The following is a 27,554-nucleotide window of genomic DNA, read 5'->3' as shown; positions in this document are numbered from 1 at the left end:
TTGGCACAGTTGGGAATTATACACTGTGACTAGCAGGACAAGCCCCTTTCACTTTTGACCGTCTTATTAACAGCGCCGACTAGTGGCAACTGCAGGTTATTCAGCCCATTTTTACAGCGTGTACGTGTTGCCCAAAGGCACTCAAAACTTGTTTCTCCAGCTAGACAACAGTACCTTCCACAAGAAAAGAAAAAAAAAAAACTTTTGAAAATTTCACGGACAAAACTCTTGATACAGGGCTCAGTATCAGTTTTAACTTTTTAAAAAATTCACAACTTTCTCTCAGAAAACCTGTCTCCTAATACTGGTTATTTCCTACTAGTGACTTGTTTAGTCAGTGACAACAAACACTTGGAAACAGCTTTTCACGGTTAAGCTTTTAATCTGTGGACTCGCATATTTCTAATATTTTATATTACAGTTAATGTCAGGTGGATTTCCTCCTCTCTTTCTTCTAAATCAAGATTTTGAAATCCCCAAACATAATCCAATGCAATAGAGTTTGGGTGAAAGAATTTTACAAGTAGCTGGAAGAGCAGGCACTGGAGCAGGGGGTTGAAAATCCGATTCTTGCCTAACTTTCCAACGTACGAACTGGCTCTTTATTCTTATTTTGGCTCTAGTGGCTTGGTATTAACTCCCAGCCTAGCTTGCTTGTAACACCTACCACTCTTGATTTACTTGCCCTCTTCCGACAAAGAGTTATTACTAAAAAAGTGGAGGAGAGTGATAAATATAACCCGTATGCCCGCGCCCAAGGAGAATTTTAAACATTTAACGTCCCGTTCTTGGGCCGCTAGTCGGCTCAGCGAGTAAAGGATCAGGCTAACACGACACGAACTTGATCCTGGGAGCCACGCGGTGACAGAACCGGCTCCGGCATTTTGTCATCTGACTTCGATATGCTCCCGCGCACACAATAAATGGAAAAAAAAGTCCCAAACTCCAGTTTTTTTGCTATGTGATCATAGACATCCACATCCTTTCCTTTAAACTCATGGTTATTTTTGGTCACCGAGGCCGCTTGTAATTCAAGGGTATCTTTGAGTGTACATCTTTATCCACATGTCCCACCTTCGGAGGTACGGTGAGGCTGTAGCGGGACCGCCATCGCCGCGTGATGGGTGAATGATGGGCCGCACAGCGCCCGGGAACCCACCCTGCACGCGGCAGCCGCGCCGCCATTGAGCGCGTTCTCCAAGACCCGGCACCTAGCGACAACTGCGCAGGCGCGAAAGCCTAAAGCACGGAAGCGGAAATCAGCGTTGGGCGCGCGGACGATTCAGCGACCAGTAACCATGCGCGGCTTGGAGAAGCAGGGTCCGTGTGCTACAGCGGCCCCATGTGGGTGCGCTCAGCCGGCCCTGGAGACAGGTAACTTTTAGGAAACAGGTAGCGCCCCACCCTAAGCTGGGCGGCCGTCTTCCCTGCCCAGAAGAACGCGAACCGCCTTACGTGCGTTCTTGTCCTTGGCGCCAAAGTGAGGGTCATGTGTCCCGGGGACCACGTGACATGCTAAGGCCAACGGGAGTGACGTATTAGGATCTCGTACACGGGGTGTGGTCTGATCTGCTTTCAATACAGTAGCTGCGTCGGCCACGTGTGTTGTGTGGTCTTTTTCCTTAGGGAGTTAGTTACGGGGAGATAGGATGTGTGATAGGATGCTGTCATTTGGTCCCAGTTTCTTCGTCTCTAATCCTCTTCCACCAGAGCATGGATGAAGACTTAAAAACAACCCCCCCCCAAACAAAAATTACACAGCAGTAATTGGAAATATTCCTGTAGAAAACTCGAAAGTTGTCAGAAGCACACACAATATAGATGGACAGAAAAATTCAGTTTATATAGATAATTTACAGAGTGGAGTCTGCTTTTATAGAATTCAAAGTAAGTGAAGTTTAGGCTTGAAAATACATATGATAAGATCACATTCTGGAAGGAAATAAATGATGATAAAGATCAGATTGCAGCTCCTGGAAGCAGTCTGCAGAGAGGCTGGTAGTGGCACTGAGGTCCTTGGTGTAGCTGGTGGGGCTATTATGCTTTAACTCAGGTACATACTGTATATAGTTTTCTTTTCTCTGTATAAGAGTAACCTTGTCTCCCCACTCCTACCCTGGAGACAGGTTTTTTCTGTGAAGTCCCGGCTGTCCTCTAACTCAGAGATTACCTGCCTCTGCCTCCCAAGTGCTGGGATTCAAAATAAGTGTAATACATCCTAACAGTAATAAGAGTTGTATAAACAGAAAGTAAGGAAACATTGAAGGATTCAGCAGGATGATGAAGGGGCTTAAAGGGGGTAATATAGGGGGTTAGGTGAGTGTGGCTAGGCAGCGTGGGGGAAGGTGTCCAGGCGGGCCCTTGCCTGGGCACCTCTGCCCCTGAGGGACCACACACACACAGACATGGTATAGAATAGAGTTTATTCAGAATAGGGGATGGGAGTTAGTGGTAGAGAGAGGGAGAGAGAGAGAGAGAGAGAGAGGAGGGGAGAGTGGAGGCCGGCCATGACCACGTGGGGGGGGGGAAGAGCCCCAGGGGCAGAGAGGTGAGAGTATGTGGGAGAGCGAAGAGCAAAGAGAGAGAGGAGGGTCAAGTAGCCCCTCTTATAGTGGGCCAGATCTCTGGGGCGGGGCATACCTGGCCATTGCCAGGTAGGTGTGGGGTGGAGCTTAGACAAAACCCCAACAAACATGTTGTGAGAGACAGTGCTAGATCTTACTGCTTATACTAATAAGATACAATAGGATAGGTTTGATGCAGATGAAATAAAATGGAAAACTGGAGTGTCTCTTCAAAGAACATAAAATAATTATAATTTATACCACATAATATACAATCGACACATTTGTTAATATAATTTATGAATTTTATAACTGTAAGTAAATTTATGGTGGGTATGCTGGTACACAATTGTGATCCCAGCAGCTAGGGATGGGGCTGATGCTGGAGTGTTATAAGTTTGAGGCTGGCCAGAGTTACAGAGTAGGACTTTGTATTTAAACATGCCTTTTTTTTTTTTTAAAGATTTATTTATTTATTATTATATTTAAGTACACTGTAGCGGTCTTCAGACATATCGGAAGAGGGTGTCCGATCTCATTATGGATGGTTATGAGCCACCATGTGGTTGCTGAGATTTGAGCTCAGGACCTTCAGAAGAGCAGTCAGTGCTTTTAATTGCAGATCTCTCATGATTTTTGTTTGTTTGTTTGTTTGGTTGGTTGGTTTTTTTGTTTTGTTTTGTTTTTGTTTTTTTTGAGACAGGGTTTCTCTGTGTAGCTCTGGCTGTCCTGAAACTCTCTCTCTGTAGACCAGGCTGGCCTTGAACTCAGAAATCCTCCTGCCTTTGTCTCTCAAGTGATTAAAGGCATGCACCACCACCACCGGGCAAACATGTTTTTAATAGTTGTGTTATATCTAGATTTTAGAACTATGAAGTCAATACCGAGAGGAAAATATGTTTTCTTACATCTTTGACCTTTTGAGTAATGGTTCTCACCTAGTTTTCTCCCATAGGGAATCTTTTAACTGAGCCAATAGGGTACTTGGAATCGTGTTTCTCAGCCAAGATTGGTACTCCAAGGCAGCCCTCCATTTGTAGCCACTCCAGAGCCTGTTTGAAGATCAGAAAGAGCATCTTTAATAATCCTGAACATTCCTTGATGGGCCTGGAAGAGTTTTCTCATGTTTGGTAAGTTGTTTCTAGTTAGAAGTGATAGTTTGGGCCCTGAGAAAGTATGCCAGGTGAAGACAACTTTGAAGTTATCTCTATGGTTATGGGTTATGATGGATTCCCAAATTCATTTTGATTCATTGCATTTGATTGTTTGTATTCTTTGACCCCATTAGGAATTTGTAATTCCCTGAGGGAACATGTTTTAATACTGCTTGTTCTAATTATGACGGCTCTCTTCTGTTTAGCTTAAACCATACACCTCCTTGACTGTGCCTGTGGTCATTATGCTGGTCTCTAGAACAAGACTTAGCAAATTGTGGTCTGTGGACCAAATATGGTCCATTGCTTACTTTTGTACATTTATGGGATCACAGTGGTGCGGACTGTGCAGCATGATCTGAAGCTGTATATTGTCTGTGGCATGCCTATTGGTTTATGTATTGTGTGGCTACCCATGTAAATCCTAAAATATTTATCATTTGACCTTTTACAGAAGAAGTTCATGGGCCTTGTTGTAAGCCCTTGAAGAATTCAGTGTACTCTCCCTAAAAGACAAAAAGCCTTACAAATTTAGATACTACTTGCTCTCATCAGGAATTGTTTCTGTCCATGTTTACCTTGTGCAGCAGGGAAATACAGTGCTGCTTTTAGGTTATCTTCTTTTTTTTTTTTAATAATATTCATTTATTTAATGTATGTGGGTACACTGTCACTGTCTTCAGACACACCAGAAGAAGGCATCAAATGCCCGTTACAGATGGTTGTGAGCCACCATGTGGTTGCTGGGATTTGAACTCAGGACCTCTGGATGAGCAGTCAGTGCTCTTAACTGCTGAGCCATCTCTCCAGCCCTAGGTTATCTTCTTAATTATTATTGGCACTCATGCTGTTTCATGGCTCCTGTGTAAGTTGTACATTCTTGTTCTTTGCTGTGGGTCCTTTGAGTTGAGTCTTTTTACTTGGTGACTTATGTAGGGCTGACATATTGTCAGTATTGGCTAACTCATTGTGTATAGCAAACGTCTCCTAGACCTGAATTTAATGGTTTAATGAATTCAAAACTGTTACTATATTCCCTCATGGTTCTGGCTTTCTTTCTTTTTTTCTTTTTTTTTTTTTTTTTTTTGAGACAGGGTTTCTCTGTATAGCCCTGACTGTCCTGGAACTCACACTGTAGACCAGGCTGGCCTTGAACTCAGAAATCCCCCTGCCTCTGCCTCCCAGAGTGCTGGGATTACAGGCGTGCGCCACCACCGCCCGGCTGGTTCTGGCTTTCATTTTCTGTTTAGAAAGGCTTCATCAAGTTGTACTTTTCTGACCTTCAGTTTCTCAGAGAGAGGGCTAAACTGTACTTCCTATTGCTAAGGACACAACGGGTATGAAAAGGTCTAGTATATTACATGGCAAACAGCAGCCACTTAGAGGCAGTGTTCACTTGGCCATGTGACATTCTGTTAGGTTCCTACTGTATGTCAGCCATTGTGTTGGGTACAAAGAATGCAGAAATTACGATCTTCCTGCAAGGAAGGGGGAGGGCCTATTGTCTTATGACTGATAAACTTAATAAGAACCGTTCTTCCTATTAATTAGAGGGAGATCATAGTCCCTTCTCAAATCATTATACAAAAATAATTTGTCCCTTTGTTAAACAAGTGTTTTGGTTTATTTTCAATAGGATTTTGTTCGTTTTTCACAAAAACGGCCATTTGAACTACAAGGCAAAAGTGCAGCCCCCTAGGCTGAACGGGGCAAAGACTGGCGTGTTCTCCACACGGAGCCCTCATCGCCCTAATGCAATAGGACTGACGCTGGCCAAGCTGGAGAAGGTGGAAGGTAACTCTTGCCTGTCTTTGTCTTGCTCTGTGAGAAGTCAGCTGGCACTCTCTTCTAGCTGCTGCGGTGTCACCTTGAGTGTCCCCAGCACTTAGGAACGTGTGACGGTCTAGGGCGCCAGCATTGGAAACACTTAGGAAACACTGCAGACAGCTCGTGGGAGGTGCTCAGGGCCTGGTTTATCATCCACTCTAGGAACCAGTGCTGTTTTTAAGAACTCACAGGTTTGTAAGCATTAGATTAGTAAGAAGATTCCTTAAGGCTTGGGATGTAGGAAATACAAGGTGATTAAAATTTACTGGCTAATTTCAGTTGTGGTGCATAGTGCCCAGTGGTTGATGCATTTCTGGAGAGCAGAACAGAGGTGTCCTTAACTTCTTGCAGGCTGAAGGGAGAGACATTTGAGCTATAGTGCAGGCCATCAGCTATGCTGTGTGTTCATGGCCTGGGATAAAACTACGTTGTAGGCTTTAGCCGTGTCAGGATGTAGAAGTGCCACAGAAGAATATGGATTGGTTTTAACTGTGTTCCTGGATAACCTAGTCAGATGTTTTCAGAGAGCTTCTGTTTGTTTGTTTGGTTGGTTTGGTGTTTTATTGATCTAGGCTATTTTGTATTCAGGTTGACCTTGAAGTCCACATAGAGCTGAAGATGACCTTAAACTTCTGACCTTATCCTCTACCTTCTGAGTACTCTTATTACAAAAGTATGTCACAGCAGTCCGTTTCCGTGGTGCTGCCAGTTGAACCCAGGGCCTTGTACATAGTAGGAAAGCACTTTGCCCACTGAGTTCCATCCCAGCTCAGAGAACTTCTCACTACATTTTTTTTTTTTTTTTTTTTTTTTTTTTTTTTTGGTTTTTTTGAGTCAGGGTTTCTCTCTGTGTAGCCCTGGCTGTCCTGGAACTCACTATGTAGACTAGGCTGGCCTCGAACTCAGAAATCTGCCTGCTTCTGCCTCCCAAGTGCTGGGATTACAGGTGTGAGCCACCATGCCCGGCTACGTTTTTTTCTTTTAAAGGTTTATTTATTATATGTGAGTACACTGTAGCTTTCTTCAGACACACCAGAGGAGGGCATCGGATCCCATTACAGACGGTTGTGAGCCACCATGTGGTTGCTGGGATTTGAACTCAGTGCTCTTAACCGCTGAGCCATCTCTCCAGTCCTCTCACTATGTTTTCGTTAGAGGCAGAAGGTGACAGCATGGGGGTAGGAGTGGAGAGCCCATTCCAGGCTGCATCTCCATTGCTTGCTCCTGGAGTGGGCAGAAGCATGATTTGCCCCTTGGACTCTACAGGGTTTTTGCCGAGGGTCTTATATGACAGGTTCTCAATGCTTTCCAGGACTGTTTGGTTGAGTTCCGGCCCTGCACTCTGCGGAATTGTGCTCAGTTGTTAGGTGGGTTGTCCAGCAAATTTAGTTACTTATCCACCTGCTTTTGTCGAGGTGGCTTACTAAATCAGACAACAGCACTTTAGGACATTTTCTGATCATTCATGCAAACAGCATGTTTTGATTACTTTTTTATTGCTGTGATAAGACACTATGACCAAGGCAACTTATAAAAGAAAATGTTTACTCAGGGATTACAGTTTCAGAAGATTAATTACAGTCCATAATTGTCATGGTGGGCAGGCTTGGGGTAGTATTGGAGAGCTTACTTCTTGATCCACATGCATGAGGCGGAGAGAGAGAACTTTGAGCTTTCGAAGCCCACCCCCAATGACATACCTTCTCCAGCATCTAATCCTTTCTAAACAGTCCCACCAGCTAGTAGGGACTGAGTATTTGGATACGTGGACCTTTGGAGCCCATTTGAACTCAGACCTGTAAATGGTAGAGATACATTGGTGATCAACTCAGATAAAAGTTCCTGCTCACACAGAACTTAGCTTTCTGTGGAAGGGGATGAAATCAGAAAAGTGCATGGGCAAACAGTAATCAATAATGAACAGTGTAGGGGTGGAAATAGAGTGCTGCTTCTTATACCTGCCACATGAGCCAGTCAGTCCTGTGTTGGAAGGCCAGTTGATAAGAGAAAAGCTTAATACATACTGTTCATGCACAGGGACAAATAATAGCCCGAGCTGTGAACACTGTAGGAGGTCCCCATGAACTCGAGGGTTCTCCTTTGCAGTCCATCATTGATATAGTGCAGGGTCATCTTCCCAAAGCTCTAGGCTTGCACACAGCATGTCTCCCATCTGGGTCTCCATGCAATCATGTTTTTCTTAAGTAGAGTCGGAGTCAATGTGAGCACATGCTGTGTTTTGGTTCTCATGCAGTCAGTGTTCTAAGAGTCAGGATAGGAGGCTCTATACCAGTCGCAGGGTGTGCATAACAGCTATGCAAGTGGGACAGCAGGAAACCTTAATATTTAATTAGAAAGTCTTGTGCCCTGATGACTTTTTGAGTCTTTATGGACATTTCTAGATCTGTATTTAAAAATGGTTCAATGCGTATCCGTTTATGGACAGAACACCTTGATGACGTGTTTAAAACCTTACCATTTTTCCAGGGGCCAGCAGAATGGACTCATCTTTGCTGCTCCTCTTCTGTGAGGTTGTTTGTCAGAGTTCATTTCCTCCTAGATGTAGGACTGAGGATCTCAGCTTTGTGCTGGTATTGGCTGGAAACACCCTCAGGTCCTAAGCTGCCCCTATTTCTGGGACATCTTAAGGCTGCTTGCCACCTGGCTTCCCCACCATGCCTGTGCACTTCATCAGTCTGCAGGGAGAGTTCACTGAACTGAGTCTGTGGTCAGCGAGGAGTCCTATATGGAACTCATCATAGAGCTCTTTGCCATGTTCTGTGGCTTAGATGTAAGTTGAACTCAGAGAAGGGGTTACACAGGGCATGATACACAGCAAATCGTGGAATGTCAGGCCTCTGAAGTCTGCTTGCCACTGTGGAAATGCACATTGTTCTTGGTGACACATTGAGGACTGGCATGTGGCTGGGAGTGTTGCAGAGATTGGTAAACAGGTGTTTTGAGGCCTGCTCACTGTCATGGCACGGAGGTGACAGTAGGCCATTGCCATTTTGCATGAAAAGGCTTGAGTGGAGGTGTGTATACTTGGGCCTCTGTTGGGACCCAGAAGAAAGAGAGCCAGGAGGGTTTTTCAGTGACGTGTTCTGTGAGAGCCTCGGAGAGTAGTAGTTCAGTGGGTGGAGATGCGGGTTTACAGTCAGTAAGGGCTTGGTGAGGCCGGGGCAGCAGGTCGAGAGACTTAGGGTAACCATTTGCCTTTCCCATTGTCCACTGCAGACACATAAGAGGATGTTTATCCCCTCAGGTGGAGCCATATACCTGTCTGGAATTGACATGATACACGGCACACCCGTCCTAGACATAAAGCCCTACATTGCTGACTATGACTCCCCACAGAACCTCAGTGAACAGAATGACCACTATAGGCCGAGGGCTGCGGCCGGGTCTGATGGCACAGCTAACAGTTGTGACCTGCCGCTGCTCTCGGGCTGTGGGAAAGCACAGCCTTGCCGTAGCACCAAGGAGACACTGACATGCCCTGCAGACGGGACCTCAGAAGAAAACCCCCAGGAGTCCAGAGACATGTCAGAAATCCAGCACACTTTGCCAGAGGACAGAGAGAGAGCGGTGGGTCTGGCACTGGAACCAAGCAGAGGTGAGAGCATGGATGTGCCTGAAGATCAGCTTGGACCACAGCAACTGAAGAGATTTCTGGAAGAAGGCACAGACAGACCAAGGAAAGTAGAAGGTGCCTTGGTCCTGCGGGAGAGCAGTGCAGACACACAGTGGGATGCTTCCTGCCATGCCAGGACAGCTGACAGAGCGGCCTGTAGTGTTGTCCCCGGCTGGGTGAAGGAGGCACCTGTAGCCCCTTTACAAGTCCGGTTTACTCCTCACGCAGAGATGGATCTGAGGAGGCTCAGTTCCCGAGGTGAGTTTGGGTCCCTGGGTCTCCTAGGAGGGAGGGAGAGATGAGCTCATGGTCCTTGTTGTGTTTCTGTTGTGCTGGGGGGGCAGGGCCCGTACATGTTAGCTACAGACCCAGTCAAATGGTGAGCTTGTCTTTATAACGAATCTAGGCAGGGTTGACACTTGTGAAAACATTTATATATACGGAGCATTTGTCACGATGACTGGGTTTTAAGGAGCAGATTATAAGCTGGGCAGTGGTGGCGCACACCTTTAGTCCCAGCACTTGGGAGGAGAGGCAGGCAGATTTCTGAGTTCGAGGCTAGCTTGGTCTACAGAGTGAGTTCCAGGACCCCCAGGGCTACACAGAGAGAAATCCTGTCTTGTAAAAAACAAAAAACAAAACAACAAAAACCCAAACCAGATTATAAACTCTGGGTGCTCTAGCACTGGCACTTTCTGATTGAGAACTGTTGAGTTGGTGGTGAGTCCAGGTGCTCAGAAGGCACGTGTGGAGGGTGGCCGCTGCCTCAGGAGGTGTCCCTTGACTTGGCCCTTATCTTTCATTTAATATTTTATTATTTTAATCATGCATACATGTATATCTATCTTGGGGGTATGTGTCCATGGAGATAATGGTGGAGGTCAGGGGAGGCTTTGTATCTCTTGGAGCTGGAGTTACAGCATGTGTGAGCTGCCCACCACGGGTACTAGAAACCCAGCTCCAGTCCTTCGTATGAGCAGCGAGTGCTCTCAACCGTTGGGCCACATCTCCCCCTCTGCTTGCCTTTCTCTGTTCTGTTTTTGAATAGCAGTCACATTGTGCTTGTGTTTGATCTATATTTGGATGCACTCAGTTTTACTTGCTTTTCTGTCTAGTCAAATAGGTGTCTGCTTTATTCTGTTAGGGCCCCTAGGATCTCACAGCCAAGAACACCCTCCTGCCACAGTGCTTTCCCCACCAGCATGCACTTCCTGACAAAGAGAGGCCACAGGACCCTGGTTTGGAGTGTGTTTAATGCACAGTTCTTAGCATGTGTTTCCCCAGTTTGTAGCAGACAAAGAATGAAGGAAGCTACTGGCTGTTGAGAGGCAGAGATGAGGATGCTGGCCAGTAGCTGGTTTCCTAGGAGATGACAGATATCCACAGGGTTGAGAGCTGCTCTTGTGTCACCTTTCAGTAAGCAGCCGGCATGACCATAGAAGAGGGACATGCACTATTTACTGTGCAGCTCTTCATGAGCTTCTCCAGCACTGTTCAGGCCGTAGGGAGGAGCAGCAGTGAGAAAGGGGACCAGAAACCCTGCCCTGCCGCGGAGCTGGTCTTCTAATGGGTGAAGAGACAAAAGCTCAAGGTATAGGAGGTCAGCACACTGCTGTGCAAAGCACACAGAAACCCTGTCAGAGGAGATGGTGGCAAGGGGCATAGCAGAGAAAAGGCAGCGTTAGCAGGTTACATTTAGAAATAGATGCTGTCTCAGGGCTTTACTGCCGTGAGCAGACACCATGACCAGGGCAAGTCTTTTAAGGATAATATTTAATTAGGGCTGGCTTACAGGTTCAGAGGTTCAGTCCATTATCACCAAGGCAGAAACATGGCAACATCCAGGCAGGCATGGTGCAGGAGGAGCCGAGAGTTCTGCATCTTCATCTGAAGGCTGCTAGTAAAAGACTGGCTCCCGGGCAGCTAGGCAGAGGGTCTTAAGGCTCACACCCACAGTGCCATGCCTACTCCAAGACCACACCTTCAAATAGTGCCACTCTCTGGGCCAAGCATATTCAAACAACTACAACTTGTCTTGCCTGTTTTGGAGACCTGTGTAAAATGCATGGTGTTTGTTATTTTGGAGGTATACATATTAACTCTAATGACAGTAAATACTTCACGAAGGCCATAGTCTCTGAAATGAGTCTGTCTCCAGACCCTGCTCCTTTCCTGTGACGGGCAGACCGACATGCACATTTCAGGCTGGAGCTCACTGTTTCAAGTTGGACCTGCGTGGTTGTAATTACAGGCGTTCGTCTTTCTCATTGCAGATGCAGGTCAGACGTCATTTAAGTACTTTCATTCCACAGAGGAAGCCAAGGGTGCCATTGAGGACATGCTGTCAGCAGATCCTCGGTCTGTGTACCGACGGAAGCTCTGTGAGGACCGCCTTTTCTTCTTCACTGTCGACACAGCACACGTCACATGCTGGTTTGGTGATGGCTTTGCAGAGGTTGTGAGGATTAAACCGGCTTCTGAGCCTGTTCAGGTGGCTGACCCTGAGGAATCCTTGGTGGCCCTGGGGTCTTGAGGAGCCCACCCTGTTCTCAGAAGCTCCGTTGGCCTCTGGGTGTGCCTGCTCCTGTCATCTTATGCTTTGGCTGGCGCTGTATAAAATATTTATCAAGGACATTTTGGTTTTTTGTTTTTCTTCTTTTTTTTAAGGTTTTGTTTATTTTATGTATATGAGTATGTTGTAGCTGTCTTCAGACACACCAGAAGAGGGCATCTGATCTGATTTCAGATGGTTGTGAGCCACCATGTGGTTGCTGGGAATTGAACTCAGAACCTCTGGAAGAGCAGTTAGTGCTCTTAACCTCTGAGTCTTCTCTCCAGCCCCTGTTTTTTGTTTTTCAAGACAGAATTTTTCTGTGTAGCCTTGACTGTCCTAGAACTTGCTTTATATACCAGGCTGGCCTCAAACTCAGAGGTCCTCCTGCCTCTGCTTCCCAAATGCTAGGACTATAAGTGCAGACCACCATGCCTGACAAAGGAAATGTATGTTAATAAACTTACCTGAGAACTGTAAAGTCAGAGTACTCCTCACTGTGGACTTGGCTCCAGTGCTGAGACTCCCCGGATGCTGAGGCGGGGCCTCCTGCAAACGCTTCTCACTCTCAGTGCCGGTACAGAGAACATTCTACTTTATTTTACTGGTTTTTCGAAACAGGGTTTCCCTGTGTAGCCCTGGCTGTCCTGGAACTCACTCTGTAGACCAGGCTGGCCTCAAACTCAGAGATGGGCTTGCTCCTACCTCCTGAGTACTTAGATTAAAGGTGGCCACTACACACGGTAACAACATTCTAACAGGGCCTTTTATTATATCTGATCTCTTCAGCGGTTTACATTGGCCTTCCTCACTCAAGAGACTGGCCTCTGTTCTCTTGTAAATCATACTGAGTTATAATGTTTTAGGACCAAGTAGCTGCAGAAATCCTATGGATTAAATCCCTGCATTTGAGGGACTTGGACACATGGGGACACACACACACACACACACACATTAAAAACGCTGAGCTTGCCGGGCGGTGGTGGTGCACGCCTGGAATCCCAGCACTCTGGGAGGCAGAGGCAGGTGGATTTCTGAGTTCGAGGCCAGCCTGGTCTACAGAGTGAGTTCCAGGAAAGCCAAGACTATACAGAGAAACCCTGTCTTGAAAAAACCAAACAAAAAACAAACAAAAACAAAAAACAAAAAACAAACAAACAAAAACCCCCAAAACGCTGAGCTTTGAATATTCTTGAGTTAGAAAGTCCTTCCACCAACCTTAAGAACGTCATGGCTGGTTTGTTTCTGACTTCCTCCGTGACTGTAAGGATGCTGTTGTAACTCATCTTCAGATGATTAACATGAAATGAATGAGATGTGAGACAGAGTTTGAGGCAGACCCTTATGTAGCCCAGGCTAGCCTGAGACTCTGATTCTCTCATGCTCCTGGGTATGGGATTATAGGCCTACACCACCACACCTGGCTCAAGATTCCTTTTGTGCCGCAAGTCATGGTTTGTGGAGGAGGCAGACATAAACAAGACAGTGTACTACAGGTTGAGAAACTAATTAACACCACGCAGGTCCGTGCCACGTAGGAAGAGATTGTAAGAATGTGTGGCCTGTAGGAGATTTTAATGAGATGGGCTGAGATAACTGAAGATTTACGATTGGAGTAACCAAATTAGACACCTGTCAACATGACGCTCTTTCCTAATCACAGATGCAGATCTCAGAGCTGATTGATCATGGTTTGGAAGCGACCCCACAGCCTGTGGAAACTTGTCCAGTCATTGCGGCTGATGACACTCCACTCCTAAGCAAGACTGGTTTGTAGCTGTTTACCGCCATTGACATAACTTCCAGTGTTTTGAGACAAGATCTTAAATTCATTTGCTCTAAAGCTTTAAAAAACAAACAAACAAAAGATTGTTAGAAGTTATAAAATAGCACAGAGGTCCCTTCTAGCCTTTCTCTGGCTTCTTGCATAAGGAACATCTAGGCATAGTATAGTGTTCTAGCTCAGAAGTTGGCATTCTGATGCCTTTTTGTTTATGTGTTCTGTTGATGTGGGTGTATATTGTGTGGGTATGTCTGCATGTGTGGGTGTGGGTGTAGAGGCCAGAAGTAGCAACCACATTTTTAAAAAAGGTTAATTTAATTTATATACATACACTGTAGCTGTCTTCAGACACACCAGAAGAGGGCATTGGATCCCATTACAGATGGTTGTAAGCCTGTGGTTGCTGGGAATTGAACTCAGGACCTCTGGAAGAGCAGTCAGTGCTCTTAACCGCTGAGCCATCTCTCCAGCCCCCACATTTAAAAACTATTTTTAAAAAAAACCCTTGGAGTTGGGCATGGTGGTACCCACCTTTAATTCCAGCACTCAGGAGGCTGATCTCAGAGTTTGAGGCCAGCCTGGTCTACAGAGTGAGTTCCAGGACAGTCAGGGGTATGCAAAGAAACTCTGTCTCAAAAAAAACAAAACAAAACAAAAACCCAAAAAAACAAAAAAACAAAACAAAAAACAAAACAAAATAAATAAAAACACAAAAATCCTAACAAATAAGAACATCACCCAAATTAGCCAGATCCAACTACTCTACAACTTACTGAGTGTCTATAGAGTTAGAATTAGCATTTGGGGGTTTGGGGATTGAGCTCAGTGGTAGAGCGCTTGCCTAGCAAGCACAAGGCCCTGGGTTTGGTCCTCAGCTCTGTTAAAAAAAAAAAAAAGAATTAGTATTTGGAATGGAAGTTGTAGAGTGTCACATTAATTTTACAGATTGAATATATTTTATGCTATTTTTATTATATTTTTTTGAGATAGGGTCTCATGATATAGCTCTGGCTGTCCTGGAATTTGCTCTGTAGACCAGTTTGTCTCACAGAAACTCACCTGCCCCTGCCTCCCAAGTGCTCCACAATGCCCAGCTTAAATGAATTTTCTGTTTTGAGTATATTTTATACTCTTACCCACCACCAAAACACAAGATCTGTGACAGAATTAGAACTAGAAAAACAAACCATTAGCTTCATATCCTCTTATAAAATGCATGTTTATCACCTCTTAAAAATCCTTATCTTCATGACTTTTAGGTGTGTGTACATTTGTATGTGGGCTTTCCATATGTGAACAGGAACCCAGGGAGCCTGTGAACGGTGCTAGGAACCGAACTTGAGTCGTTAATTATGTGTAGGAGTGTTTTGCCTGGGTGTATGTACATCTACCACGTTCATGCCCAGCACCGAGGAGGTCAGAATACAGTGTCAGATTCCCTAGAACTGGAGTTCAGATGGCTGTGAGCTGCTATGGGGTGCTGGGAATCCAAACTTGGTCCTGCTGTCCTGCTGGGCGGTGGTGGTGGTGCATGCCTTTAATCCCAGCACTTGGGAGGCAGAGGCAGGCAGATTTCTGAGTTTGAGGCCAGCCTGGTCTACAGAGTGAGTTCCAGGATAGCCAGGGCTACACAGAGAAACCCTGTCTCGAAAAAACTAGAAAACAAAACAAAAAACAAAACAAAACCTTGGTCCAATGCAAGAACAAGTAGTCTTAACCACTGAGCCTTCTCCCCAGCCTCTCTCTCTTTAAAACAAAACAAAGCAACCTTTTTATTCTCTGAGAGTTTTGTACGAGTTTTGATCATACTCACCCCTCCTCCAAGTCTTCCTAGGCCTATCCCCCAAGTGTCTTAAAAAACAAAACAAAACAAAACCATCTTCATGTGCTGTCCAGTGATTTGGGGTGTGTGGCCTTTCCCTGGGGCATGGCTGACTTACACAGAACTCTCTTCCCTGGGGCCTGCACTCTCACAGAAGTCTCTTTCTCTCCCAGCTGCAAACAGTTGCCAGTAGCTCCGTGGCCCTGTGGGGCTTTGGTGTCTGAGTCCCATCTCCATGCTGAGCTTGCACAGGTCCTGTGCGCACCGCTGTGAGCCTGCCTGTGCAGTTGCTCTGCTGTCCTCTTATATAGTCGGCCATCGTCTCTGGCTCACACTTCTCACATTCCTTCCTTTGTAATGATCCGTGAACCTTGGGAGGATTAGGTGTGGTTCACGTGTCCCACTTAGGACCGAGCAGTCTGAAATCTCTTACTCTCTGCACCCTGGCAGATAGAAGGCTGAGTGAGAGCAGCAAGATCTGTGGGCACAAACAGATGTTACCTTTCCACTTAGACTGCAGTCACTCCCTCTCTTCCAGCGGAAGAGGACAATAATCAGTGGAGGAGGAAGTGCAGCAGTGGCCAGACCCAGCAGGAGAGCAGCACCTAGAGCCATCATGCCACAAGTGCCCTTCCCCGCTGTGCCACCCCACTGGCCCCTCTCCCCCAAGGCCTGGTCCTCTCCTGGCTGCAGCTAAGATTGGTCTTTACGTTGTCAGGGGAAGAATATAATCGAAAACTACTTAACCAATAAAACAAAACCCAAGAAACCACAGTGGCACAGATGGGCTGGCAGAGATGGAGATATTTGTTAACTGGTTCTTTTCAGAAAGCCTGCTGGCTATTGATCTAGAACATCAAGTCTCTGAAGTGGTATTTAGAGATCTAGAAACATTAACTTGTGAATGAAGTTTTTATGTTATCACATAATTTTAAGATACTCTTTGTGATTTGAAAGGAATTCTATAACTACTAAAAATTTGTAGAGTAAAAGGTAAATTATATTTTTATATTTCCCATCACACACCATGACCAAAAAGCAAGTTGGGGAGAGCGGGTTTATTTACACTTCCATGTTGGTGTTCATTATTGAAGGAAGTCAGGACAGGACTCAAATGGGCATGGACCTGGAGGCAGGAACAGATGCAGAGACCACACAGGGCGCTGCTTACCGGCTTGCTCCTCAGGGCTTGCTCAGCCCGCTGCCTGCTTTATAGAACCCAGAACCTCCAGCCCGGGGATGGCACCACCCACAATGGGCTGGGCCCTCCCCATCAATCACTGATAAAATGCCCTATAGCCAGGTCTTATATAGGCCTTTTTCCTCAATTGAGCCTCCTTCCTCTCCTCCGACTCTAGCTTGTGTCAAATTGGCACACAAAACTATTCAGTTCGCCATCCATTTGTAAAAAATGAGGTAATACAAATCCTTGCACATACGTGTGTAGAACGTTCTGGAAGGATGGACACACATTTTGGTGAAGATTACTTCTTGAATAGCGTCCCCTGCCTGCTAGGCAAGTGCTGTGCCCAGAACCATAGCCCCGGCTCAATGGCATCTCTGCAGAGGGGTCTCCAGAACTCACTGAGAGAGGCACTGTTTGCTATATTTTCTTCAGTGCACTGTGAATTTTTTTTTCTGATTATTTTTATATGTGGAACTTAAGGAAAATGTCAGACATGTTGGTGAGTGTAACCTTAAGTTAGATTTCTGTGTTTAAATTCACCACTGTATATCCTTATACCCATGCCCTCTGAAACACGGTGCTTATGATAAAGGACATTGCATTTCCTGCTACGTCACCTGCGAATCACGAAGCCAAAACCAACTCATGCTATACTTGAGCTGTGGAACTTACGATGCTTGAGCAAGTAACGGGAGCTGAAGGAAGCCTTGTCCCTGGGGTAGACTGGTGTTTCCTGCTCTCTTAGAGTTTCGGGCATAGCTTTGTACTTCCGGGAAATAGAAAGCATCCCTGTGCTGCCAACCGAGGTCTGAGCCACCAACACTCCTTGGTCCAGAAATGGCTAAAGCGGTGCATCTCATCGGAGGAAGGTCTCTGCTCATAGGAGCTGCTCACTCGTCGCCACCTACTGGCCAGCTGTATACTTGCGTTGGTAGAGCACTCATCTATCACGTGACTGCGGAGATTGATTTTTTTTTTTCCCGTGTCCCTAGGGCTGGCTCTGGCTCACTGGATGGGAGCCCTGCACTCCATCGGTTGAGTCGTCAGCAATAAAAGCCAACTTTGGAACCCAAGACTGGCTGTGTCCGCTGAGTGAGAGGCAATGCTGAGTGTGTGTGTGAGTGTGTGTGTGTGTGTGTGTGTGTGAACGCGCGCGCGCTTGAGATGAAGGGCACGAGGAAGGCCATAACAGCAGGTTGGCAGGGCAGAGCCTGTGTGCCACAGAACTATCCACAGACTTGGTGGTGGGCGGAGTGCGTATCTGAGAGGACTGGTAGAGCCAAGGCAGATACAATCTAGGAGTATTAAGGCCACCAGATTATTCTTTCTGGGCTTTCTACCCCCCCCCCCAACTCCCTTTTATTATTTTAAAGATTTACTTGATTGTGGTGGTGAGTGTTTTGCCTGTGTGTTGTAACCGAACCACATGTGTAATGCTCTTGGAGACCAGAAGGGGGCGTCAGGTCCTCGGACTGGAGCTACACAGTTATGAATCACCATGAAGGCTCTGAGAAGCTAGGTCTTCTGCAAGAGTAGGAAGCTCTCCAAACAGCTGAGCCTTCCTACCTTCCTGTTCTTGCCGAGATGCATGCTTACGTACACTAAAAGATATTAAGAACACCTGCAGCTTAAGTACGAGTGTAGCTACATCTCAGGATGTAGTAAAAGCCAGACACGGTCCCATAAGTGGCTGTAACTCTCGCACCGAGGGGCAGAGACAGGAGGATTACAGACTTGCTGATTGATAGTCTTGAAAAACAAGAGCTCAGGGGAGGGGGGGGACAGAGAGAGAGACAGAGAGAGAGACAGAGACAGACAGACAGACAGAGACAGATTCTGCCTCAGAGGAACATGATTTATTAGAAGCGCTGCTCAGGTTTCTATGCGCATACATCACAAATATAATTTAAAAAAAGTTTTAATGCAAAAAATAACCCACATTTTTAGGTAGTGTGGGGCTGCAAGGAAAAAACTAGTGACATTAAATTAAATTAGGAAAGCTGTGCACAAGGTGAGGCGGAGGAGCTTGTGTATCTGGACTGGCGCTGTCTGAGCAGATCAGCCTGCTTGGCAGTGACAGTAAGTCTCCGCGGACATCCATCCACTTACTAAATACGTGAGGGAGGCCACCTTACATGATCTAACTCTTTCTGAGCTGGCCTAGCTGCCGAAATGGAATGAAATGAAATGAAACAACCAGGAAGGAGGAGCCGGGATGTTGATAGGTCGAACGTATTGTGAGAGCAGAGGTCTTGAACTCACAGAGATCACCTTCCTCTGCCTCCCAAGGGCTGGAATCAAAGGCAACCACCAAACAGGCAAGATGTTTACAATTTTAAGTCACTAAATTTTGGGGTTATTCAGATTTTTTTCTTAAAAGCAAGGCCTTGCATCCAGCTACTACACTCCACTATGCAGTGGAAGGCTGGAGTTTTACAGGAGTGATTAACATGATTTTAAAAATCCTTGGGCTAGAGAGATGGCTCAGTGGTTAAGAGCACTGACTGCTCTTCCAGAGGTCCTGAGTTCAAATCCCAGCAACCACATGGTGGCTCACAACCATCTGTAATGTAATCTGATGCTCCCTTCTGGTGTGTCTGAAGGACCCAGCTACAGTTTATTCATATAAATAATAAATAAAACTTAAAAAAAAATCCTTGAGCAGTGGGTGAGGGTGGGCTTCTGTGAAGAAGGCTGTGAAAGAGCAATAATATGAAACAGAATTATCTCCCAGGCCGTGGTTTCCACTGTGGAGCTTTAGAATGCGCACAGGGAACCTTGAGTATACCCACGAGGAACCTTGAGTGTACGCACAAGGAACCTTGAGTATACCCACGAGGAACCTTGAGTATACGCACAAGGAACCTTGAGTATATGCACAGCATCACAGTCATTATTCACTATCAAAAAAAGGTAAACCCCCTAAACCAGGCCTGGCCCACGTCTGTAATCACAGCACTTGGGAGGTGGGGGCTGGGAGAGCAGAGGAGTTTGAGGCTATCCTAGCCTATGTGAAACCCTGCCTAGCACTGAGGCAGGAGGATTTTAAGTTCCAGGTCAGCTTAGGCTATAAAGGAGACCTTGTTCCAAACCAAACCAAACCAAACCAAACCAAACCAAACCAAACCTATTAAATAATGATATTGCCAGACACATTGAACATTGGACCAAAAATTATAATAAAGCTCTGTTAAGGAGCCATGTAATTCTCATTGTCCAGGTAAAGAAGTTTTACACACACACACACACACACACACACACACACGAACATGCAAATACATATGTGCACCCACATCACCCCTAAAAAAGCAGATACTATGGGCCTAGAGAGATAGCCTGGTGGTCAAGAGCACCCATTGCAGGGGACCCGGGTTCTATTCGTAGCACCTCTACAGTGTAACTCCAGTTCCAGGGGGTCTGACACTCTCCTCTGGCTTTCTGGGGGCACTGCGGTCATGTGGCAATTCTGGCAAGACACTCATACACACAAAATAAAAAGGGGAAATATTTTCTGAAGAAGAGAATATGAACTCTGATTGTATCACTCCTGACCCAGTATATGGCTGAGAAATGTAATAGCAATTTATCTAAGAGGTGGCTTCCCACAGGTAAAGCCGCTTCTTTTGGGGACAGTGGGGACAGGGTTGGGAGGGATTCAAGGCAGGTCAAGGCAAGCTCTGGCCAAAAGAAGCTATTAATGCAATATTACCGAAAACAAAACCAAAGACCTACTTAAAGGTATTACTTTAAAAAAAAAACGCTTTCCCGATTTCTAAAAATGAGGTCAAAAGAAAACAGACCCGTATTTCTTTCTTGTGCACGCGTGTCTCAAAGCACCCATTGCCCCAACGGGCCTGTTGAGAAATCAGATCCACCCGGCACTTTCTCAGAGCCCAGCGCGGGGCAGGATGCGATAGCGCCGGGGGAGGGAAGCTTGAAGCGGCTTGCAGCGGGTCTGTTCTCACCCGCGGCCGCTTATCCCTCCCACGTGTCCAGCCTAGTGGGTCTGTGCTGGAGCACGCACCGCTTCAGCCCTGAGACCTTGGCCGCGTTCCAGCCGGTGTAGGCCCTGCTGGAAGGAGCCAGAGAAACGCCTGCAAGGCTGAGCGCATTCCGGGGACTTGTGCAAATGGTGACGCAATCTCAGCTTCCTGGGGTGGGGGGGGTGGGGGGGTGGCAGGCGCTGTAGGTAACTGCAAACCCAGAAGGCAGGTACTGGTGGGGGGGGGCGGGGCAGGGCTAGAGAAGTATTTTCTTTGGCCTTTAATTTCACCCAAGGACATTCTCACTGGAGTAGAAACAACAGATTTATTGCTCGCTTTGACTTTCCGTGTGGTTGAGATTATTATTTTTTTTTAAAGATCCCTGTGTACCCAATGGGAATGGGCTGTCGTGGGAAGTTGTGGGTTCCTTGCCTGGGGCGCGGGATAACTAATTGGCAGCGACGTTGTGGAGGCGAAGAGGACTCCAACACCAAGATGCTCTAAGTCTTTGGTGTCTATTGTCCCTAAGACGCTGCCAGAGGTACGCAACCTGATGTGGATTTCGCAACCGTCTTCCCAGGTCGGTGATGCAAGCTCCTGGAGGAGAAAGTCCTGGCTGCGGAGATGGACCTTGAGCTGTCGGGGCCGGGGCCAGGAGGGCCTGACTCACGCTTCCCAGCTCATGCCAGCATTTCAGAGGGAAGCGATGCCATCTTCCCCGCTCCTTCCTCTCTTCGCCCCCCACCCCAAGGCAGGCGTCTCTTCTCCGGTCCTCCCCCTCCCTTTGACTACACATCACTGTCTGGGCGATCTCAGCCACACCTCTCACTCCAACCCCAAACTCTGTGTATCTCAAACTGTTTCCAGCCCTGACTTCATCCCTGAGCCCCTCCTCGCCCACGGAGCCATCCCGGAACCCAGGCTCCTCTCCACTTCTGCCTTGGAATTGGACACCGCTCTCAGTTCCAACTTAGTTTGTGTCTCTCTTGTGTGTGTGTGTCCAAGCCTCCACGTGCTCCCCTCCCCCAGCCCCCAAGGTGCGGTTTTCTGGCATTTCTCATTCTAACTCCATCAGCGTCAATTCCTTGTTTATGCATCGCGGCCACTAATGTCTGGCCACGTGACTGGCCTCATTTTCCGTCACATCCCTCTTCTCCAAACACTGTATTCCTTACTGCTGCCAAAAGGATGGGGCAGGGGGAATACTGCCTCCACCACGTGGTCGTTCCCTCCACCACGTGGTCTTACACCAAGTGTAAAGCGTAAAAAGACAGATCCTGCCGGGTGTGGGCAAGCACACAGGGCAGCCCAAGCCCTGGTGCAGGTCCTGCTAAGTGTGTGGAAGGGCAAAGCAACTCTGGGAACCCAGGAGCATCTATCTATTCGAGGGGGAAACGCATAACCCACGATCTGAAGAAACTGCCGTGAGATCTGAACCCAGCAGATACAGAGTCACTAGAGCACTGATTCTCAACCTGTGGGGTGTGACCCCTTTGGGGAAACGACCCTTTCATGGGGGTCACCTAAGACCATCGGCAAATACTGATATTTACATTGTGATTCTTTTAACAGTAGCAAAATTACAGTTATGTAGTAGCAATGGGAATAATTTTATGCTTGGGGAGGTCTTAGCACCGGGGAGGTTGAGAGCCACAGCACTTCAGCATCGCACGGCACTGCTGAAAGGCACTGTCCGTGGGCGGGGTGTTGTAGAGCAGTAAGAAAAACCTCAACTTGTGTGTAGCTAGGTTCCAGAGTCGCGGAAACATTGAGTAAAATAAGTCACATATGTTAGGGGTGGGGGTGGGGTGGGGGAGGAAGTGGCTAGGATGGTGCTTTGTCTGTGCGTGCAAAGTTCCTGAGAGGGGTCACCATGGCCTTCTGGAGTTTTAGCAACAAATTGTATCTTTTACAAATTATTTTTATTTTTTAAACATTTATTTATTTTATTTGTATGATTACACTTGCTGTCTTCAGATTCACCAGAAGAAGGCATCAAATCCCATTGCAGATGGCTGTGAGCCACCATGTGGGTGCTGGGAATTGAACTCAGGACCTCTAGCAGAGCAGTCAATGCTCTCAACCACTGAGCCATCTCTCCAGTCCTGGCAAATTGTTTTTTGTTTTTTTGTTTTTTGGATTAGGTTTTTTTTCGAGACAGGGTTTCTCTGTGTAGCCCTGGCTGTCCTGGAACTCACTCTGTAGACCAGACTGGCCTTGAACTCAGAAATCTGCCTGCCTCTGGGCTCCCAGAGTGCTGGGATTACAGGCCTGCAAATTGTTTTTATTATTTAAAAATTATGTATATGCTTGTGACTTGTGTGCACAGGAGTGCAAATTTCCTCTGAAACCAGAAGAGGGCGCCAGATCCCTTGGAGCTGGAGTTAGAGGTGCCTGAGCTGCCTGACATGGGTGCTGGGAGCCAAACTCTGGTCCTCTGCAAAAGCAGCAAGTGCTCATAACTGCAAAGCCAGTCCCTCCAGCTCCAACAACTAACTGTATCTTGTGTGTGTGCATGTGTGTGTGCGTGCGCGTATGTGTGTGTTTAAATTATTTCTGTGTCTGGTTGTTTTGCCTGTATGTACGTGTGTGCATCATGTATCTGGCGGCTAAGGATGTCATGACCGGGCATCAGATCCCCTGGAATTTGAGTTACAGATGGTTGTGAACCACCTGATGGGTGCTTGGAATTAAACCCAGGCCCTCTGGAAGGGCAGTCAGTGCTCTTAGCCACTGAGCCATTTCTAGTCCCAACATTTGTTTTTTACTCTTTCCTCCCATCCTTCCTCTCCCTCTGCTTCCCTTCTTTCTTTTCACAGTGCCTCACTATGTAGCCCAGGCTGGCCTTTAACTTCAGATCCTCCTGTCTCTGCGTCCCAAACACTGGGATTCCAGGTGTGCCTTGTGACAGACTGGTTTCCTTATCTGGGTGCTATTTCTATAGGTGTCAGTTTCCGAGAATTTTTGTCATATATTAATCATACTTCCATGGAAACCCACGAAACCCGCTTCCCCCATAAACACAGGGACAGGAAGCCTCCTCCCTGGTGCGCATGCCCAGAGGAGACTCCTGCAAAGCCGGCAACACACGTGAGCTCTCTGAGATGCTCAGAGCCCGCCCGACTGCTTCCTTTGCTCCTCCCTCTCTGTCCATCGTCTAGGCCACTCCTGGTTCTGCTGGCTGGCTTCTGTCCTGGATGTCTTCTCTCCATGCCCTCGGCTTGCACTGCCTCTTTCCACCCGGTTCTATCTGAGGACGCCACCTTTTCTGTGAGATTTCTCAAACCTCTCTGGTGGCATAGCACCTCCCCGATGCTACACCTCTCTGTCCTCCCCCGCCCCGCCCCCCTGCTCCGGCCTCTGCTTGCCTGTAATTCCCTCAAAGAAGGGAAACCTGAGGGATGGTGAGGTAGGAATGGTATCTCTTTCACCTTTGTTAAAACCCCCTGGGGCCAAACCTGTGCCTGGTACGGTGCCCCAGCTAATGAGTGTTTGACAAATGATCGCATGTGTGTTCACGGTTAAGCTGTCATCTGTCCTGCCAGAAAACCATCCAGCATGTCCCCACCACCACCCCTCCCCCAAAAAGCTAAGCCCCTTTAGAAGTCAACACATCCTGCTGCAGGTCTTCATGGGCTGCTGACAGCCCAATAGAGGGAACCATGTTCGGCAGCATTGTGGGCGTGTCCAATTAGACTCGGTGAGACCGAGCTGCCCTCCTAACATGAATAAGCCGTGCAAATATGTGGTTAATGACCATGTCGCTCCGTGTCAGCTCTTAATCCCAGATAATTAGCAGATAGATAATTGGTGGAAGGACGGGAGGTGCTGACAGACGACCCATCACTTGAGTGAAGTTAATGATCCCCTGTGGATCATGACCCACCCAATGGGAGTGTTGATGGCTCCTATTTGAAATGCTCCTTTTCAAAGGGCCTGGATCCAAAAAGAGGTGTCAAGAGCTCCAGCTCGGGGCGTGGCATCAGAACTAATTCCCTGGGCTGCTTCCCGGAAGGTGGGTGGATAGATGTAGGACTAGCAGTCTGAAGCAGACAGCTAGGGTCCTGTGCTGAGCCTACCCTCCGACGCCCCAGCTGAGGCTCCTCCCCCTGGATTTGGCCCTGTCTGTAAGGGTACAGGGTGAGCTGCCATATGAGAATGGGTAGCAGACACTTTTCCTAGGAGGCCCCTGACTTCAAGGTGGAGTGTTTGCTACTGTCAAGATATTTGGGCAGTTTGACTGGCCTGGGGGAGAGCGCCTGAGGGAGGAACACTGGAGAGATGAGAAGCGGCATCTGCAGCTCGGCTCTGGTGCCACGCACCCTTAGTCCCAGCTCTCAGGAGGCAGAGGCAAGCAGAGGCAGTGGGATCTCTGAGTTTGGGGCCAGCCGAGTCTATAGAGTGAGTTCCAGGATAGCTAGGGTTACACAGTAGAACCCTGTCTCTAAAACCAGAGAGAGAGAGAGAGAGAGAGAGAGAGAGAGAGAGCGCTAGCGCTGAGATGTCAGCTGGCAGGGTTTTGAGTGACCTCATGCAGGGCCAGCTAGTTGTCCACCTTGATGGTCTCCCTGGGATCCTTGGTGGTCAGACATCCCTGGAAGGTGATGTTCAGTTCAGACTCTGCTTCCTGGGCCAGGGCCTGCTTCAGGGAGTGAGAGGGGTGGTTTTCTTGAAGTTGAGGGTGTGCAAATCATTGCACAGAACAAAGGGGGAACCCCAGGCATCCATGAACATGGGTGGTCCACGAGGAGACAAGGAATCCCATTAAGTCAAAAATGTGTAATTCTCTTACTGTGGCTAGAGATGCCTTGGTTGTCTGGATGAACAGGAAGTCAGTTTGTTTCTGTGGGGCTGATTCTGAGAACTTGAAAGGCAAATTCAGGTATGGACCAAGTAAGCAAACAAAGCCCGCAGGACAGCTTACTTCTCCTCTCCCCAGAGTTTCTCTGTGTAGCCCTGACTGTCCTGGAACTCACTCGGTAGACCAGGCTGGCCTTGAACTCACAGAAATCCATCTGCTTCTGCCTACTGAGTGCTGGGATCAAAGGCATGCACCATCACTGCCCAGCTGAAGGTTGGAGTTTTTTTTTGTTTTTTTTTTTTTTGTTTTTTTTTTTTTCCTTTTGTTTTGAGATTCAGGCTTTTATAATGTAGCCCAGGTTGGCCCTCAGGATTCTCCTGCTTCAGTCTCCCCAGTGCTAGGGACACACATGTGTGCCACCACAACTGACCGTGAAGAGGAAAAATCACATTGCCAGACAAATGTCAGAATCAGAGGAACACAAAGTAGCTGGGCCCTGCTCCACTCTGGGAGGCTTAGGGCCATCATGCTCTCCATAGTTCTCCATAGTCTGAAGCCTTAGAATTTGCCAGGGTCTGGAGAGCTTCGTCACCTTTATCACCTGTGGAGGGGCGGGTAGAGCACAAACGCCGGAGGTTTCCACATGTTCTTCAGTGCACAGACTCAGTTCCCAGACTAGTTCCTGGCCCCAAACACTGATAGTGCCAGCGGTTCAAGTTCTGGTTCCATGGCTTCTTGAGAACCGTAGGACATCGCTGCAATTTTCTGCAGACTTCAGACTTCCAGGACATTGGACACTGAGTAGTGCTGTCCTGGTGTGGGAAAGAGCCCATGGGAGGGGGATTCTGCAAAAGCCCTGGGGTGAGTGGGTGTTCGTAAGCAACAGGTCAGATTGTTCCATGGATAACATGGGGGTGGGGTGAGTGTGGAGAGTGACATAGGGGACAAGACATTATGGAGTCCCCAAAGTTGGAGGAGACCAATGGTCAATGCCAGGTGTGGTCAGGGCGGGCACCGACCCGGGACTCTGGGGAACAGGTTTGCAGATCCTTGGTAATGCGGAGGGTAAAATCCAGCCCAGAACAGAGAGGAAGGGTGGATATGAGCTGGGTATTGTATTGGAGGGTGGTTTTGATTCGAAACTATCCTTTAAACATTTTTTTAAAAAAATAATATCTACTCTGTAGCCCAGTTTGGGCTGAGACGTGTTGACATTCTCCTGCCCTGGCTTTCCAAGTTCCAGAATTATAGACGTGAGTCAACATGTCTGGCTGGCTGAAACTTTGCAGTTTTTGAAAAAGATTTCTTATTTCTATTTCTCTCTCCCCCCTCCCTCCCTCCCCCCCTCTCTCCCTCCCTCTGTGTGTAGGTATTAAATGTTACTCCTGAGGTACCACTCACTTTATTTTTGAGATAGAGCCTCTCATTGGCCTGGAGCCTGCCCACTAGGCTGGCCAGCCAGAGAGGGAGCCCTAGAAACCTGCCCGTCTTCACCTTCTCCATGTTAGAATTACAGATGTTTGTCCCTAGACCTGACTTATTTTACGAGGGTTGTTCAGGTTCCCGTACTGTGTGACAAGCACATCACTGACAGAACTGTCTCTCCAGGCCTGTAAAGGTCTTTAAGGAGATGTATCACCCATAAAAATGAGGGGACAGACAGTGCATTCATGATCATCAGCATGTAGACTGTTGTTCCCAGAGAAAAAGCCTCCATCAGTGAGGACTCTACTCCACGGATGGATTGGAACTCTGTGATTGTTGGGAGCTAGAACGTGACACACTCAGGCATCTTTGGCCATCTTTAGACCCACTAGTGGCCACTTAACACTTGCCTCCTGTATCTATCTGACCTGATGTCCTTTCTACTCTCAGGAGGGGAAAACCTTTGGGATGTAGTAATTTAGCAGACACCAGCTTCCCTGACCCCAAAGCTAAAATAGCATCTGAAACTCAGAGAGGGACTCCTTTGCTCTGACCCACCTACCTGTTGCCGCCTCCGAGGCTCAGGGCCTATGACTTCCTTTTTATTCCATGACTATAAAAAGCATATGTAACCTATTCTACACCAGAAAATGTGTTATTCAGGACAACCTAATCTGTGTTCCTGGGCCGTGGTTACTCATGTTTGGCTGAGAATAAATCACCTCACATTTCCTTTGAGGGCTACAGATGCGTGCTGGCTGACAACTGTGAACTATGAACCTCCTTTTAAAGGTTTATTTATTTTATGTGCGTTGATGTTTTGC

At 47.3% G+C, this 27,554-nt stretch overlaps 1 protein-coding gene across 2 annotated transcripts; it reads left to right on the top strand.

Annotated features, from left to right (window-relative positions):
- The first annotated feature begins 982 nt into the window (after positions 1-982).
- Trmo (tRNA methyltransferase O) lies at positions 983-14,004 on the top strand. Of its 2 annotated transcripts, none has more exons than XM_052176447.1 (5): positions 983-1,374; positions 3,520-3,694; positions 5,355-5,512; positions 8,811-9,437; positions 13,394-14,004. In XM_052176447.1, exons 1-5 carry the CDS (start codon positions 1,299-1,301, stop codon positions 13,414-13,416), a joined length of 1,059 nt encoding a protein of 352 aa, XP_052032407.1. In that variant the 5' UTR covers positions 983-1,298; the 3' UTR covers positions 13,417-14,004. The 2 variants fall into 2 exon arrangements, with proteins under 2 accessions (XP_052032407.1, XP_052032406.1); XM_052176446.1 differs by lacking the exon at positions 13,394-14,004 and adding an exon at positions 11,453-11,813 and having other exon boundaries at positions 994-1,374.
- The last annotated feature ends 13,550 nt before the right edge of the window (positions 14,005-27,554 follow it).

This window comes from Apodemus sylvaticus, chromosome 3 (genome assembly GCF_947179515.1).
Source record: "Apodemus sylvaticus chromosome 3, mApoSyl1.1, whole genome shotgun sequence".
NCBI lineage: Eukaryota > Metazoa > Chordata > Mammalia > Rodentia > Muridae > Apodemus > Apodemus sylvaticus.
Note: the sequence above shows the minus strand (reverse complement) of the source record. Positions and strands in the feature narration are given on the sequence as shown.